This window comes from Chiloscyllium punctatum, chromosome 47, assembly GCF_047496795.1.
Source record: "Chiloscyllium punctatum isolate Juve2018m chromosome 47, sChiPun1.3, whole genome shotgun sequence".
In the NCBI taxonomy this organism is placed as follows: Eukaryota; Metazoa; Chordata; class Chondrichthyes; order Orectolobiformes; family Hemiscylliidae; genus Chiloscyllium; species Chiloscyllium punctatum.
In genome coordinates this window covers 4,493,423-4,510,273 of record NC_092785.1, presented here as the reverse complement: position 1 = coordinate 4,510,273, position 16,851 = coordinate 4,493,423, and the positions used below count along the sequence as shown (strand labels likewise).

General features: G+C 64.0%; 1 protein-coding gene across 1 annotated transcript; it reads right to left on the bottom strand.

Annotated features, from left to right (window-relative positions):
- Positions 1-714: 714 nt before the first annotated feature.
- On the bottom strand, positions 715-14,869 carry LOC140468499 (V-type proton ATPase 116 kDa subunit a 2-like). Its single transcript, XM_072564578.1, has 5 exons — positions 14,757-14,869; positions 13,280-13,493; positions 11,035-11,142; positions 7,833-7,925; positions 715-882 (listed from the first exon to the last, which is right to left on the bottom strand). The coding sequence occupies exons 1-5, from the start codon at positions 14,825-14,827 to the stop codon at positions 715-717; spliced, it is 654 nt and encodes a 217-aa protein (XP_072420679.1). The 5' UTR covers positions 14,828-14,869.
- Between the last annotated feature and the right edge of the window lie 1,982 nt (positions 14,870-16,851).

Here is a 16,851-nt window from a genome sequence, read left to right as displayed (position 1 = left end):
GTACAGGACATTGGTTAGGGCACTGTTGGAATATTGTGTGCAATTCTGGTCTCCTTCCTATCGGAAAGATGTTGTGAAACTTGAAAGGGTTCAGAAAAGATTTACAAGGATGTTGCCAGGGTTGGAGGGTCTGAGCTACAGGGAGGGGCTGAACAGGCTGGGGCTGTTTTCCCTGGAGCGTCGGAGGCTGAGGGGTGACCTTATAGAGGTTTATAAAATCATGAGGGACATGGATAGGGTAAATAGGCAAAGTCTTTTCCCCCTGGGGTGGGGGAGTCCAGAACTAGAGGGGCATAGGTTTAGGGTGAGAGGGGAAAGGGAGCTAAGGGGCAACTTTTTCACCCAGAGGGTGGTACGTGTCTGGAATGAGCTGCCAGAGGAAGTGGTGGGGGCTGGTACAATGACAGCATTGAAAAGGTGGATGGGGACATGAATAGGAAGGGTTAGAGGGAGATGGGCCAAGTGCTGGCAAATGGGGCTAGATTAGGTTAGGATATCTGGGACAGCATGGACGGGTTGGGCCGAAGGGTCTGTTTCTGGGCTGTACATCTCTCTGACTCTAAATGGGGACTAGATGAGGTAAGGATATCTGGGACAGCATGGACGGGTTGGGCCGAAGGGTCTGTTTCCGTGCTGTACATCTCTCTGACTCTGAACCCAGCCTCTGACCTCAGTCCCCCCCCACCCCGCCCCCTCCCCCTCCCTCCATACGGGTCAGTGGCACAGGATGCCTGGGGGATCGAGGGGGGGGGTGGGGAACTCACGTGCGTGTGCCAGGCTGAGTGCCCACAGCCGCAGGTAGGAGGCGGTGTTGGAGATACAGCTGAGACAGTATTCGATGGTGTGAATGGCCTGTTTCATGAACACGTCAGCCGCGTCAAACTGGGGGGGGGGGGAGAGACAGAGAACACGCGGTCAGCTCACCCACACGGGAACGCTCCCTCTACACCGTCCCCCCCACACGGAGCGAGAACACGCGGTCAGCTCACCCACACGGGAACGCTCCCTCTACACCGTCCCCCCACACGGGGAGAGAACACGCGGTCAGCTCACCGACACGGGAACGCTCTCTCTACACCGACCCCCCACACGGGGAGAGAACACGCGGTCAGCTCACCGTCACGGGAACGCTCCCTCTACACCGTCCCGCCACACGGGGAGAGAACACGCGGTCAGCTCACCCACACGGGAACGCTCCCTCTACACCGTCCCCCCACACGGAACGAGAACATGCGGTCAGCTCACCCACACGGGAACGCTCCCTCTACACCGTCCCCCCACACGGGGAGAGAACACGCGGTCAGCTCACCCACACGGGAACGCTCCCTCTACACCGTCCCCCCACACGGAACGAGAACACGCAGTCAGCTCACCCACACGGGAACGCTCCCTCTACACCGTCCCCCCACACGGGGAGAGAACACGCGGTCAGCTCACCGACACGGGAACGCTCCCTCTACACCGTCCCCCCACACGGGGAGAGAACACGCGGTCAGCTCACCCACACGGGAACGCTCCCTCTACACCGTCCCCCCACACGGAACGAGAACACGCGGTCAGCTCACCCACACGGGAACGCTCCCTCTACACCGTCCCCCCACACGGGGAGAGAACACGCGGTCAGCTCACCGACACGGGAACGCTCTCTCTACACCGTCCCCCCACACGGGGAGAGAACACGCAGTCAGCTCACCGACACGGGAACGCTCCCTCTACACCGTCCCCCCACACGGAGCGAGAACACGCGGTCAGCTCACCGACACGGGAAAGCCCCCTCTACACCGTCCCCCCACACGGAACGAGAACACGCGGTCAGCTCACCCACACGGGAACGCTCCCTCTACACCGTCCCCCCACACGGGGAGAGAACACGCGGTCAGCTCACCGACACGGGAACGCTCCCTCTACACCGTCCCCCCACACGGGGAGAGAACACGCGGTCAGCTCACCGACACGGGAACGCTCCCTCTACACCGTCCCCCCACACGGAACGAGAACATGCGGTCAGCTCACCCACACGGGAACGCTCCCTCTACACCGTCCCCCCACACGGGGAGAGAACACGCGGTCAGCTCACCCACACGGGAACGCTCCCTCTACACCGTCCCCCCACACGGAACGAGAACACGCGGTCAGCTCACCCACACGGGAACGCTCCCTCTACACCGTCCCCCCACACGGGGAGAGAACACGCGGTAAGCTCACCCACACGGGAACGCTCCCTCTACACCGTCCCCCCCACACGGAGAGAGAACACGCAGTCAGCTCACCAACATGGGAAAGCTCCCTCTACACCGTCCCCCGACACGGGGAGAGAACACGCGGTCAGCTCACCGTCACGGGAACGCTCCCTCTACACCGTCCCCCCACACGGGGAGAGAACACGCGGTCAGCTCACCCACACGGGAACGCTCCCTCTACACCGTCCCCCCACACGGAGCGAGAACACGCGGTCAGCTCACCGACACGGGAACGCTCCCTCTACACCGTCCCCCCACACGGAGCGAGAACACGCGGTCAGCTCACCGACACGGGAACGCTCCCTCTACACCGTCCCCCCACACGGGGAGAGAACACGCGGTCAGCTCACCCACACGGGAACGCTCCCTCTACACCGTCCCCCCCACACGGGGAGAGAACACGCGGTCAGCTCACCGACACGGGAACACACCCTCTACACCGTCCCCCCACACGGGGAGAGAACACGCGGTCAGCTCACCGACACGGGAACGCTCTCTCCACACCGTCCCCCCACACGGGGAGAGAACACGCGGTCAGCTCACCGACACGGGAACGCTCCCTCTACACCGTCCCCCCACACGGAACGAGAACATGCGGTCAGCTCACCGACACGGGAACGCTCCCTCTACACCGTCCCCCCACACGGGGAGAGAACACGCGGTCAGCTCACCCACACGGGAACGCTCCCTCTACACCGTCCCCCCACACGGAACGAGAACACGCGGTCAGCTCACCCACACGGGAACGCTCCCTCTACACCGTCCCCCCCACACGGAGAGAGAACACGCAGTCAGCTCACCAACACGGGAAAGCTCCCTCTACACCGTCCCCCGACACGGGGAGAGAACACGCGGTCAGCTCACCGACACGGGAACGCTCCCTCTACACCGTCCCCCCACACGGGGAGAGAACACGCGGTCAGCTCACCCACACGGGAACGCTCCCTCTACACCGTCCCCCCACACGGAACGAGAACACGCGGTCAGCTCACCCACACGGGAAAGCTCCCTCTACACCGTCCCCCCACACGGGGAGAGAACACGCGGTCAGCTCACCCACACGGGAACGCTCCCTCTACACCGTCCCCCCACACGGGGAGAGAACACGCGGTCAGCTCACCCACACGGGAACGCTCCCTCTACACCGTCCCCCGACACGGGGAGAGAACACGCGGTCAGCTCACCGACACGGGAACGCTCCCTCTACACCGTCCCCCCACACGGGGAGAGAACACGCGGTCAGCTCACCCACACGGGAACGCTCCCTCTACACCGTCCCCCCACACGGAACAAGAACACGCGGTCAGCTCACCCACACGGGAAAGCTCCCTCTACACCGTCCCCCCACACGGGGAGAGAACACGCGGTCAGCTCACCCACACGGGAACGCTCCCTCTACACCGTCCCCCCACACGGGGAGAGAACACGCGGTCAGCTCACCGACACGGGAACGCTCTCTCTACACCGACCCCCCACACGGGGAGAGAACACGCGGTCAGCTCACCGTCACGGGAACGCTCCCTCTACACCGTCCCCCCACACGGGGAGAGAACACGCGGTCAGCTCACCCACACGGGAACGCTCCCTCTACACCGTCCCCCCACACGGAACGAGAACACGCGGTCAGCTCACACCACACGGGAACGCTTCCTCTACACCGTCCCCCCACACGGGGAGAGAACACGCGGTCAGCTCACCCACACGGGAACGCTCCCTCTACACCGTCCCCCCACACGGGGAGAGAACACGCGGTCAGCTCACCCACACGGGAATGCTCCCACTACACCGTTCCCCCACACGGGGAGAGAACACGCGGTCAGCTCACCCACACGGGAACGCTCTCTCTACACCGTCCCCCCACACGGGGAGAGAACACGCGGTCAGCTCACCCACACGGGAAAGCTCCCTCTACACCGACCCCCCACACACGGACAGAGAACACGCGGTCAGCTCACCGACACGAGAACGCTCCCTCTACACCGTCCCCCCACACGGAGCGAGAACACGCGGTCAGCTCACCGACACGGGAACGTTCCCTCTACACCGTCCCCCCACACGGAGCGAGAACACGCGGTCAGCTCACCGACACGGGAACGCTCTCTCTACACCGTCCCCCCCACACGGGGAGAGAACACGCGGTCAGCTCACCGACACGGGAAAGCTCCCTCTACACCGTCCCCCCCACACGGCGAGAGGACACGCCGTCAGCTCACCGACACGGGAACGCTCCCTCTACACCGTCCCCCCACACGGGGAGAGAACACGCGGTCAGCTCACCGACACGGGAAAGCTCCCTCTACACCGTCCCCCCCACACGGAGAGAGAACATGCGGTCAGCTCACCGACACGGGAACACTCCCTCTACACCGTCCCCCCACACAGGGAGAGAACACGCGGTCAGCTCACTGACACAGGAACGCTCTCTCTACACTGTCCCCCCACACGGGGAGAGAACACGCAGTCAGCTCACCGACACGGGAACGCTCCCTCTACACCGTCCCCCCCACACGGAGCGAGAACACGCGGTCAGCTCACCCATACGGGAACGCTCTCTCTACACCGTTCCCCCACACGGGGAGAGAACACGCGGTCAGCTCACCGACACGGGAAAGCTCCCTCTACACCGACCCCCCACACACGGACAGAGAACACGCGGCAGCTCACCGACACGGGAACGCTCCCTCTACACCGTCCCCCCACACGGAGCGAGAACACGCGGTCAGCTCACCGACACGGGAACGTTCCCTCTACACCGTCCCCCCACACGGAGCGAGAACACGCGGTCAGCTCACCGACACGGGAACGCTCCCTCTACACCGTCCCCCAACACGGGGAGAGAACACGCGGTCAGCTCACCGACACGGGAAAGCTCCCTCTACACTGTCCCCCCACACGGCGAGAGAACACGCCATCAGCTCACCGACACGGGAACACTCCCTCTACACCGTTCCCCCACACGGGGAGAGAACACGCAGTCAGCTCACCCACACGGGAACGCTCTCTCTACACCGTCCCCCCACACGGGGAGAGAACACGCGGTCAGCTCACCCACACGGGAAAGCTCCCTCTACACCGACCCCCCACACACGGACAGAGAACACGCGGTCAGCTCACGGACACGGGAACGCTCCCTCTACACCGTCCCCCCACAAGGAGCGAGAACACGCGGTCAGCTCACCGACACGGGAACGTTCCCTCTACACCGTCCCCCCACACGGGGAGAGAACACGCGGTCAGCTCACCGACACGGGAAAGCCCCCTCTACACCGTCCCCCCACACGGCGAGAGGACACGCCGTCAGCTCACCGACACGGGAACGCTCCCTCTACACCGTCCCCCCCACACGGGGAGAGAACACGCGGTCAGCTCACCCACACGGGAAAGCTCCCTCTACACCGACCCCCCACACACGGACAGAGAACACGCGGTCAGCTCACCGACACGGGAACGCTCCCTCTACACCGTCCCCCCACACGGAGCGAGAACACGCGGTCAGCTCACCGACACGGGAACGTTCCCTCTACACCGTCCCCCCACACGGAGCGAGAACACGCGGTCAGCTCACCGACACGGGAACGCTCTCTCTACACCGTCCCCCCACACGGGGAGAGAACACGCGGTCAGCTCACCGACACGGGAAAGCTCCCTCTACACCGTCCCCCCACACGGCGAGAGGACACGCCGTCAGCTCACCGACACGGGAACGCTCCCTCTACACCGTCCCCCCACACGGGGAGAGAACACGCGGTCAGCTCACCGACACGGGAAAGCTCCCTCTACACCGTCCCCCCACACGGAGAGAGAACATGCGGTCAGCTCACCGACACGGGAACACTCCCTCTACACCGTCCCCCCACACGGGGAGAGAACACGCGGTCAGCTCACTGACACAGGAACGCTCTCTCTACACTGTCCCCCCACACGGGGAGAGAACACGCAGTCAGCTCACCGACACGGGAACGCTCCCTCTACACCGTCCCCCCACACGGAGCGAGAACACGCGGTCAGCTCACCCACACGGGAACGCTCTCTCTACACCGTTCCCCCACACGGGGAGAGAACACGCGGTCAGCTCACCCACACGGGAAAGCTCCCTCTACACCGACCCCCCACACACGGACAGAGAACACGCGGCAGCTCACCGACACGGGAACGCTCCCTCTACACCGTCCCCCCCACACGGAGCGAGAACACGCGGTCAGCTCACCGACACGGGAACGTTCCCTCTACACCGTCCCCCCACACGGAGCGAGAACACGCGGTCAGCTCACCGACACGGGAACGCTCCCTCTACACCGTCCCCCCCACACGGGGAGAGAACACGCGGTCAGCTCACCGACACGGGAAAGCTCCCTCTACACTGTCCCCCCACACGGCGAGAGAACACGCCATCAGCTCACCGAAACGGGAACACTCCCTCTACACCGTTCCCCCCACACGGGGAGAGAACACGCAGTCAGCTCACCCACACGGGAACGCTCTCTCTACACCGTCCCCCCACACGGGGAGAGAACACGCGGTCAGCTCACCCACACGGGAAAGCTCCCTCTACACCGACCCCCCACACACGGACAGAGAACACGCGGTCAGCTCACCGACACGGGAACGCTCCCTCTACACCGTCCCCCCACACGGAGCGAGAACACGCGGTCAGCTCACCGACACGGGAACGTTCCCTCTACACCGTCCCCCCACACGGGGAGAGAACACGCGGTCAGCTCACCGACACGGGAAAGCCCCCTCTACACCGTCCCCCCACACGGCGAGAGGACACGCCGTCAGCTCACCGACACGGGAACGCTCCCTCTACACCGTCCCCCCCACACGGGGAGAGAACACGCGGTCAGCTCACCGACACAGGAAAGCTCCCTCTACACCGTCCCCCCACACGGAGAGAGAACACGCGGTCAGCTCACCGACACGGGAACACTCCCTCTACACCGTCCCCCCACACGGGGAGAGAACACGCGGTCAGCTCACCGACACAGGAACGCTCTCTCTACACCGTCCCCCCACACGGGGAGAGAACACGCGGTCAGCTCACCGACACGGGAACGCTCTCTCTACACCGTCCCCCCACACGCAGTGAGAACACGCGGTCATCTCACCGACACGGGAACGCTCTCTCTACACCGTCCCCCCACACGGAGCGAGAACACGCGGTCAGCTCACCGACACGGGAACGCTCCCTCTACACCGTCCCCCCACACGGGGAGAGAACACGCGGTCAGCTCACCGACACGGGAACGCTCTCTCTACACCGTCCCCCCACACGCAGCGAGAACACGCGGTCATCTCACCGACACGGGAACGCTCTCTCTACACCGTCCCCCCACACGGAGCGAGAACACGCGGTCAGCTCACCGACACGGGAACGCTCCCTCTACATCGTCCCCCCACATGGGGAGAGAACACGCGGTCAGCTCACCGACACGGGAACGCTCCCTCTACACCGTCCCCCCACACGGAGAGAGAACATGCGGTCAGCTCACCGACACGGGAACGCTCCCTCTACTCCATCCCCCCATGAAACAGTCCCAGGACAGGGAGAGCACAGGGTTGGGTACAGAGTAAAGCTTCCTCTATACTCACGACTTCCGGATGATTCCCGTCCTCACTGTCTCGGTCGGTCGGACCTTGATTGACTGAATGTTCCGTTTCATCACTCAGACTCCGGTACCCTCCCTGACAACACAACGTGATTCCCAGCTCAGTGTCCGAGTGACATCATTACAGACCACTGAGGGTCAGTGCTGAGGGAGTGGGGACTGTCGGAGGGTCAGTGCTGAGGGAGTGGGGACTGTCGGAGGGTCAGTGCTGAGGGGAGTGGGCACTGTCGGGGGGTCAGTGCTGAGGGAGTGGGCACTGTCGGGGGGGTCAGTGCTGAGGGAGTGGGCACTGTCGGAGGGTCAGTGCTGAGAGAGTGGGCACTGTCGGAGGGTAGGTGCTGAGGGAGTGGGCACTGTCGGAGGGTAGGTGCTGAGGGAGGGGGCACTGTCGGAGGGTCAGTGCTGAGGGAGTGGGCCCTGTCGGAGAGTCAGTGCTGAGGGAGTGATGCACTGTCGGAGGGTCAGTGCTGAGAGAGTGGGCACTGTCGGAGGGTCAGTGCTGAGGGAGTGGGCACTGTCGGGGGGTCAGTGCTGAGGGAGTGGGCACTGTCTGAGGGTCAGTGCTGAGGGAGGGGGCACTGTCGGAGGGTCAGTGCTGAGAGAGTGGGCACTGTCGGAGGGTAGGTGCTGAGGGAGTGGGCACTGTCGGAGGGTAGGTGCTGAGGGAGTGGGCCCTGTCGGAGGGTCAGTGCTGAGGGAGTGGGCACTGTCGGAGGGTCAGTGCTGAGGGAGTGGGGACTGTCGGAGGGTCAGTGCTGAGGGAGTGGGGACTGTCGGAGGGTCAGTGCTGAGGGAGTGATGCACTGTCGGAGGGTCAGTGCTGAGGGAGTGGGGACTGTCGGAGGGTCAGTGCTGAGGGAGTGGGCACTGTCGGGGGGTCAGTGCTGAGGGAGTGGGCACTGTCTGAGGGTCAGTGCTGAGGGAGGGGGCACTGTCGGAGGGTCAGTGCTGAGAGAGTGGGCACTGTCGGAGGGTAGGTGCTGAGGGAGTGGGCACTGTCGGAGGGTAGGTGCTGAGGGAGGGGGCACTGTCGGAGGGTCAGTGCTGAGGGAGTGGGCCCTGTCGGAGAGTCAGTGCTGAGGGAGTGATGCACTGTCGGAGGGTCAGTGCTGAGAGAGTGGGCACTGTCGGAGGGTCAGTGCTGAGGGAGTGCCGTACTGTCTGAGGGTCAGTGCTGAGGGAGTGGGCACTGTCGGAGGGTCAGTCTGAGGGAGTGGGCACTGTCGTAGGGTCAGTGCTGAGGGAGAGGGCCCTGTCGGAGGGTCAGTGCTGAGGGAGTGGGCCCTGTCGGAGGGTCAGTGCTGAGGGAGTGGGCCCTGTCGGAGGGTCAGTGCTGAGGGAGTGGGCACTGTCGGAGGGTCAGTGCTGAGGGAGTGGGCACTGTCGGAGGGTCAGTGCTGAGGGAGTGGGCCCTGTCGGAGGGTCAGTGCTGAGGGAGTGCCGCACTGTCGGAGGGTCAGTGCTGAGGGAGTGGGCACTGTCGGAGGGTCAGTGCTGAGGGAGTGTGCCCTGTCGGAGGGTCAGTGCTGAGAGAGTGGGCCCTGTCGGAGGGTCAGTGCTGAGGGAGTGGGCCCTGTCGGAGGGTCAGTGCTGAGGGAGTGGGCACTGTCGGAGGGTCAGTGCTGAGGGAGTGGGCACTGTCGGAGGGTCAGTGCTGAGGGAGTGGGGCACTGTCGGAGGGTCAGTGCTGAGGGAGTGGGCACTGTCGGAGGGTCAGTGCTGAGGGAGTGGGCACTGTCGGAGGGTCAGTGCTGAGGGAGTGGGCACTGTCGGAGGGGTCAGTGCTGAGGGAGTGTGCCCTGTCGGAGGGTCAGTGCTGAGAGAGTGAGCACTGTCGGAGGGTCAGTGCTGAGGGAGTGGGCCCTGTCGGAGGGTCAGTGCTGAGGGAGTGGGCACTGTCGGAGGGTAGGTGCTGAGGGAGTGGGCACTGTCGGAGGGTAGGTGCTGAGGGAGTGGGCACTGTCGGAGGGTCAGTGCTGAGGGAGTGGGCCCTGTCGGAGAGTCAGTGCTGAGGGAGTGATGCACTGTCGGAGGGTCAGTGCTGAGAGAGTGGGCACTGTCGGAGGGTCAGTGCTGAGGGAGTGCCGTACTGTCTGAGGGTCAGTGCTGAGGGAGTGGGCACTGTCGGAGGGTCAGTCTGAGGGAGTGGGCACTGTCGGAGGGTCAGTCTGAGGGAGTGGGCACTGTCGTAGGGTCAGTGCTGAGGGAGAGGGCCCTGTCGGAGGGTCAGTGCTGAGGGAGTGGGCCCTGTCGGAGGGTCAGTGCTGAGGGAGTGGGCCCTGTCGGAGGGTCAGTGCTGAGGGAGTGTGCACTGTCGGAGGGTCAGTGCTGAGGGAGTGGGCACTGTCGGAGGGTCAGTGCTGAGGGAGTGGGCCCTGTCGGAGGGTCAGTGCTGAGGGAGTGCCGCACTGTCGGAGGGTCAGTGCTGAGGGAGTGTGCCCTGTCGGAGGGTCAGTGCTGAGAGAGTGGGCCCTGTCGGAGGGTCAGTGCTGAGGGAGTGGGCCCTGTCGGAGGGTCAGTGCTGAGGGAGTGGGCACTGTCGGAGGGTCAGTGCTGAGGGAGTGGGCACTGTCGGAGGGTCAGTGCTGAGGGAGTGGGCACTGTCGGAGGGTCAGTGCTGAGGGAGTGGGCACTGTCGGAGGGTCAGTGCTGAGGGAGTGGGCACTGTCGGAGGGTCAGTGCTGAGGGAGTGTGCCCTGTCGGAGGGTCAGTGCTGAGAGAGTGAGCACTGTCGGAGGGTCAGTGCTGAGGGAGTGGGCCCTGTCGGAGGGTCAGTGCTGAGGGAGTGCCGCACTGTCGGAGGGTCAGTGCTGAGGGAGTGGGCACTGTCGGAGGGTCAGTGCTGAGGGAGTGTGCCCTGTCGGAGGGTCAGTGCTGAGAGAGTGGGCCCTGTCGGAGGGTCAGTGCTGAGGGAGTGGGCCCTGTCGGAGGGTCAGTGCTGAGGGAGTGGGCACTGTCGGAGGGTCAGTGCTGAGAGAGTGGGCCCTGTGAGAGGGTCAGTGCTGAGGGAGTGGGCCCTGTCGGAGGGTCAGTGCTGAGGGAGTGGGCACTGTGAGAGGGTCAGTGCTGAGGGAGTGGGCACTGTCGGAGGGTCAGTGCTGAGGGAGTGGGCCCTGTCGGAGGGTCAGTGCTGAGGGAGTGGGCCCTGTCGGAGGGTCAGTGCTGAGGGAGTGCTGTGTACGTACCGTGAAGTGAATCCTCTTGTGTTGATAGTAGAGGTAGAGGGGTTTCCCGAGGAGGAGAACAGGGACAGTGAGGATGGCCACCACAACCAGGACAATCTGCACCGAGCCCTGTATCCGGGAAAAATTCCCAACATTCACATGGAGCAAACACCACACCAGCCCCAACACCCCCTCCCTATCTCTGTAACCCCCTACACCCCCTCCCTATCTCTGTAACCCCCTCCAGCCCCTACATCCCCTCCCTATCTCTGTCACCCCCTCCAGCCCCTACACCCCCTCCCTATCTCTGTAACCCCCTCCAGCCCCTACACCCCCTCCCTATCTCTGTAACCCCCTCCAGCCCCTACACCCCCACCCCATCCCTGTCACCCCCTCCCTGTCCCTGTATCCCCCTCCCTGTCCCTGTCACCCCCTCCCTGTCCCTGTATCCCCCTCCCCGTCCCTGTATCCCCCTCCCCGTCCCTGTATCCCCCTCCCCGTCCCTGTATCCCCCTCCCCGTCCCTGTATCCCCCTCCCTGTCCCTGTCACCCCCTCCCTGTCCCTGTCACCCCCTCCCTGTCCCTGTATCCCCCTCCCTGTCCCTGTCACCCCCTCCCTGTCCCTGTATCCCTCTCCCCGTCCCTGTATCCCCCTCCCCGTCCCTGTATCCCCCTCCCCGTCCCTGTATCCCCCTCCCCGTCCCTGTATCCCCCTCCCTGTCCCTGTCACCCCCTCCCTGTCCCTGTCACCCCCTCCCTGTCCCTGTCACCCCCTCCCTGTCCCTGTATCCCCCTCCCTGTCCCTGTATCCCCCTCCCTGTCCCTGTCAGCCCCTCCCCGTCCCTGTATCCCCCTCCCCGTCCCTGTATCCCCCTCCCCGTCCCTGTATCCCCCTCCCCGTCCCTGTATCCCCCTCCCCGTCCCTGTATCCCCCTCCCTGTCCCTGTATCCCCCTCCCTGTCCCTGTCCCTGTATCCCCCTCCCCGTCCCTGTATCCCCCTCCCTGTCCCTGTCACCCCCTCCCTGTCCCTGTATCCCCCTCCCTGTCCCTGTCACCCCCTCCCTGTCCCTGTATCCCCCTCCCTGTCCCTGTATCCCCCTCCCTGTCCCTGTCCCTGTATCCCCCTCCCTGTCCCTGTCCCTGTATCCCCCTCCCTGTCCCTGTATCCCCCTCCCTGTCCCTGTATCCCCCTCCCTGTCCCTATAACTCCCTCCCCCTCCCTGTCCCTGTCACCCCCTCCCTGCCCCTGTCACCCCCTCCCTGTCCCTGTCACCCCCTCCCCGTCCCTGTATCCCCCTCCCTGTCCCTGTCACCCCCTCCCTGTCCCTGTATCCCCCTCCCCGTCCCTGTCACCCCCTCCCCGTCCCTGTCACCCCCTCCCTGCCCTTGTCACCCCCTCCCTGTCCCTGTCACCCCCTCCCTGTCCCTGTCACCCCCTCCCTGTCCCTGTCACCCCCTCCCTGTCCCTGTCACCCCCTCCCTGTCCCTATAACACCCTCCCCCTCCCTGTCCCTGTAACCCCCTCCCTGTCCCTATAACTCCCTCCCCCTCCCTGTCCCTGTCACCCCCTCCCTGTCCCTGTCTCCCCCTCCCTGTCCCTGTCCCTGTCACCCCCTCCCTGTCCCTGTCCCTGTCACCCCCTCCCTGTCCCTGTATCCCCCTCCCCGTCCCTGTATCCCCCTCCCTGTCCCTGTAACCCCCTCCCTGTCCCTGTATCCCCCTCCCCGTCCCTGTATCCCCCTCCCTGTCCCTGTAACCCCCTCCCTGTCCCTGTAACTCCCTCCCCCTCCCTGTCCCTGTCACCCCCTCCCTGTCCCTGTAACCCCCTCCCTGTCCCTGTATCCCCCTCCCTGTCCCTGTAACCCCCTCCCTGTCCCTATAACTCCCTCCCCTCCCTGTCCCTGTCACCCCCTCCCTGTCCCTGTAACCCCCTCCCTGTCCCTGTATCCCCCTCCCCGTCCCTGTATCCCCCTCCCTGTCCCTGTCACCCCCTCCCTGTCCCTGTCACCCCCTCCCTGTCCCTGTATCCCCCTCCCTGTCCCTGTAACCCCCTCCCTGTCCCTATAACTCCCTCCCCCTCCCTGTCCCTGTAACCCCCTCCCTGTCCCTGTCACCCCCTCCCTGTCCCTGTCACCCCCTCCCTGCCCCTGTCACCCCCTCCCTGTCCCTGTCACCCCCTCCCTGTCCCTGTCCCTGTCACCCCCTCCCTGTCCCTGTCACCCCCTCCCTGTCCCTGTAATCCCGACCGTATCCCTGTGCTGTTACCTGTCCGTCGAACAGATCCGGGTTTCCAGATGCGGAGGTGAACAGGAACATATCGATGAAGTGGATCAGGATGCTGGGAGCGTACTGGGAGCTTTCAGCCGTGTACACGATCCATTTGTAGACGATAAGGAAGACCAGATACCCAAACAGACACAACAGGAACAGGATCTCAGGGACAAACACCAACAGGATCAACCAGGGTCTCTTCATATGTCTGTCAGGATCCACACAGAGAGACTCCCTCAGCACTGACCCTCCGACAGGGCCCACTCCCTCAGCACTGACCCCCCGACAGGGCCCACTCCCTCAGCACTGACCCTCCGACAGTGCCCACTCCCTCAGCACTGACCCTCCGACAGTGCCCACTCCCTCAGCACTGACCCTCCGACAGGGCCCACTCCCTCAGCACTGACCCTCCGACAGTGCCCACTCCCTCAGCACTGACCCTCCGACAGTGCCCACTCCCTCAGCACTGACCCTCCGACAGTGCCCACTCCCTCAGCACTGACCCTCCTACAGGGCCCACTCCCTCAGCACTGACCCTCCGACAGTGCCCACTCCCTCAGCACTGACCCTCCGACAGGGCCCACTCCCTCAGCACTGACCCTCCGACAGTGCCCACTCCCTCAGCACTGACCCTCCGACAGGGCCCACTCCCTCAGCACTGACCCTCTGACAGGGCCCACTCCCTCAGCACTGACCCTCTGACAGGGCCCACTCCCTCAGCACTGACCCTCCGACAAGGCCCACTCCCTCAACACTGACCCTACAACAGGGCCCACTCCCTCAGCACTGACCCTCCGACAGTGCCCACTCCCTCAGCACTGACCCCCCGACAAGGCCCACTCCCTCAACACTGACCCTCCGACAGGGCCCACTCCCTCAGCACTGACCCCCCGACAAGGCCCACTCCCTCAACACTGACCCCCCGACAGGGCCCACTCCCTCAGCACTGACCCTACAACAGGGCCCACTCCCTCAGCACTGACCCTCCGACAGTGCCCACTCCCTCAGCACTGACCCTCCGACAGGGCCCACTCCCTCAGCACTGACCCCCCGACAAGGCCCACTCCCTCAACACTGACCCCCCGACAGGGCCCACTTCCTCAGCACTGACCCCCCGACAGGGCCCACTCCCTCAGCACTGACCCTCTGACAGGGCCCACTCCCTCAGCACTGACCCTCCGACAGTGCCCACTCCCTCAGCACTGACCCTCCGACAGTGCCCACTCACTCGGCACTGACCCTCCGACAGGGCCCACTCCCTCAGCACTGACCCTCCGACAGGGCCCACTCCCTCAGCACTGACCCTCCGACAGTGCCCACTCCCTCAGCACTGACCCTCCGACAGTGCCCACTCCCTCAGCACTGACCCTCCGACAGTGCGACACTCCCTCAGCACTGACCCTCCGACAGGGCCCACTCCCTCTGTAGTGAGGGTGAGGACGGGCTCCCCCTTCGTTGCTCGGTAACTCACATGTAGTTGAAGACGCTGAGCGTGACACCGAAACACATGTGAATAATTCCCAGAATCACCGACATCTTCATCTTGAAGGAGTTGAGGAAGTTCAGCTTGTTGTTTGCGAGGTGCCAGATCTGCGTGATGTAGACAGGAGCGGGTTATCCCTCACCCAGCAGCAGAGGGGCTGAATGGCCTCCCGTCCCGTTCTCTGTCTGCCTCTGCCCCTCAGGGGTCTCCCTTCCCCACCCTCTTGCTCAAATCATTGCAGCTGAATTGGAGCCTGCGGCCTAATGAAGGTCAGCGTGTCGTTCTGCCCCATCACGGCTGATACCCGGTCCCAACAACGGAGATAACCCCCCCACCGTCAGAGGGTCTGATATCCCCACCGTCAGAGGGTCTGTTATCCCCACCGTCAGAGGGTCTGGTATCCCCACCGTCAGAGGGACTGATATCTCCACGGTCAGAGGGACTGGTATCCCCACGGTCAGAGGGTCTGGTATCCCCACCGTCAGAGGGTCTGGTATCCTCACCGTCAGAGGGTCTGGGATCCCCACCGTCAGAGGGACTGGTATCCCCACCGTCAGAGGGACAGGTATCCCCACCGTCAGAGGGTCTGGTATCCCCACCGTCAGAGGGTCTGGTATCCCCACCGTCAGAGGGTCTGGTATCCCCACCGTCAGACGGACTGGTATCCCCACCGTCAGAGGGTCTGGTATCCCCACCGTCAGAGGGTCTGGTATCCCCACCGTCAGAGGGTCTGGTATCCCCACGGTCAGAGGGTCTGGTATCCCCACCGTCAGAGGGTCTGGTATCCCCACCGTCAGAGGGTCTGATATCCCCACCGTCAGAGGGTCTGATATCCCCACCGTCAGAGGGTCTGATATCCCCACGGTCAGAGGGACTGATATCCCCACCGTCAGAGGGTCTGGTATCCCCACGGTCAGAGGGTCTGAAATCCCCACCGTCAGAGGGACTGGTATCCCCACCTCCAGAGGGACTGGTATCCCCACGGTCAGAGGGACTGATATCCCCACCGTCAGAGGGCCTGGTATCCCCACGGTCAGAGGGACTGATATCCCCACGGTCAGAGGGACTGATATCCCCACCGTCAGAGGGTCTGGTATCCCCACCGTCAGAGGGACTGATATCCCCACGGTCAGAGGGTCTGGTATCCCCATCGTCACAGGGACTGATATCCCCACCGTCAGAGGGACTGGTATCCCCACGGTCAGAGGGACTGGTATCCCCACCGTCAGAGGGACAGGTATCCCCACCGTCAGAGGGTCTGATCTCCCCACGGTCAGAGGGACTGGTATCCCCACCGTCAGAGGGTCTGGTATCCCCACCGTCAGAGGGTCTGGTATCCCCACCGTCAGTGGGTCTGGTATCCCCACCGTCAGAGGGTCTGATAACCCCACCGTCAGAGGGACTGGTATCTCCACCGTCAGAGGGTCTGATATCCCCACGGTCAGAGGCTCAGATATCCACACGGTCAGAGGGACTGGTATCCCCACCGTCAGAGGGTCTGATATCCCCACCGTCAGAGGGACTGATATCCCCACGGTCAGAGGGACTGGTATCCCCACCGTCAGAGGGTCTGATATCGCAACCGTCAGAGGCTCAGATATCCACACGGTCAGAGGGACTGGTATCCCCACCGTCAGAGGGTCTGATATCCCCACCGTCAGAGGGTCTGCTATACCCACGGTGAGACTCAGATATCCACACGGTCAGAGGGACTGGTATCCCCACCGTCAGAGGGTCTGATATCCCCACCGTCAGAGGGTCTGATATCCCCACCGTCAGAGGGTCTGATATCCCCACTGTCAGAGGGTCTGGTATCCCCACCGTCAGAGGGTCTGGTATCCCCACCGTCAGAGGGACTGGTATCCCCACCGTCAGAGGGACTGGTATCCGCACCGTCAGAGGGTCTGGTATCCCCACCGTCAGAGGGACTGGTATCCCCACCGTCAGAGGGACTGGTATCCCCACCGTCAGAGGGTCTGGTATCCCCACCGTCAGAGGGTCTGATATCCCCACCGTCAGAGGGTCTGATATCTCCACCGTCAGAGGGTCTGCTATCCCCACCGTCAGAGGGTCTGGTATCCCC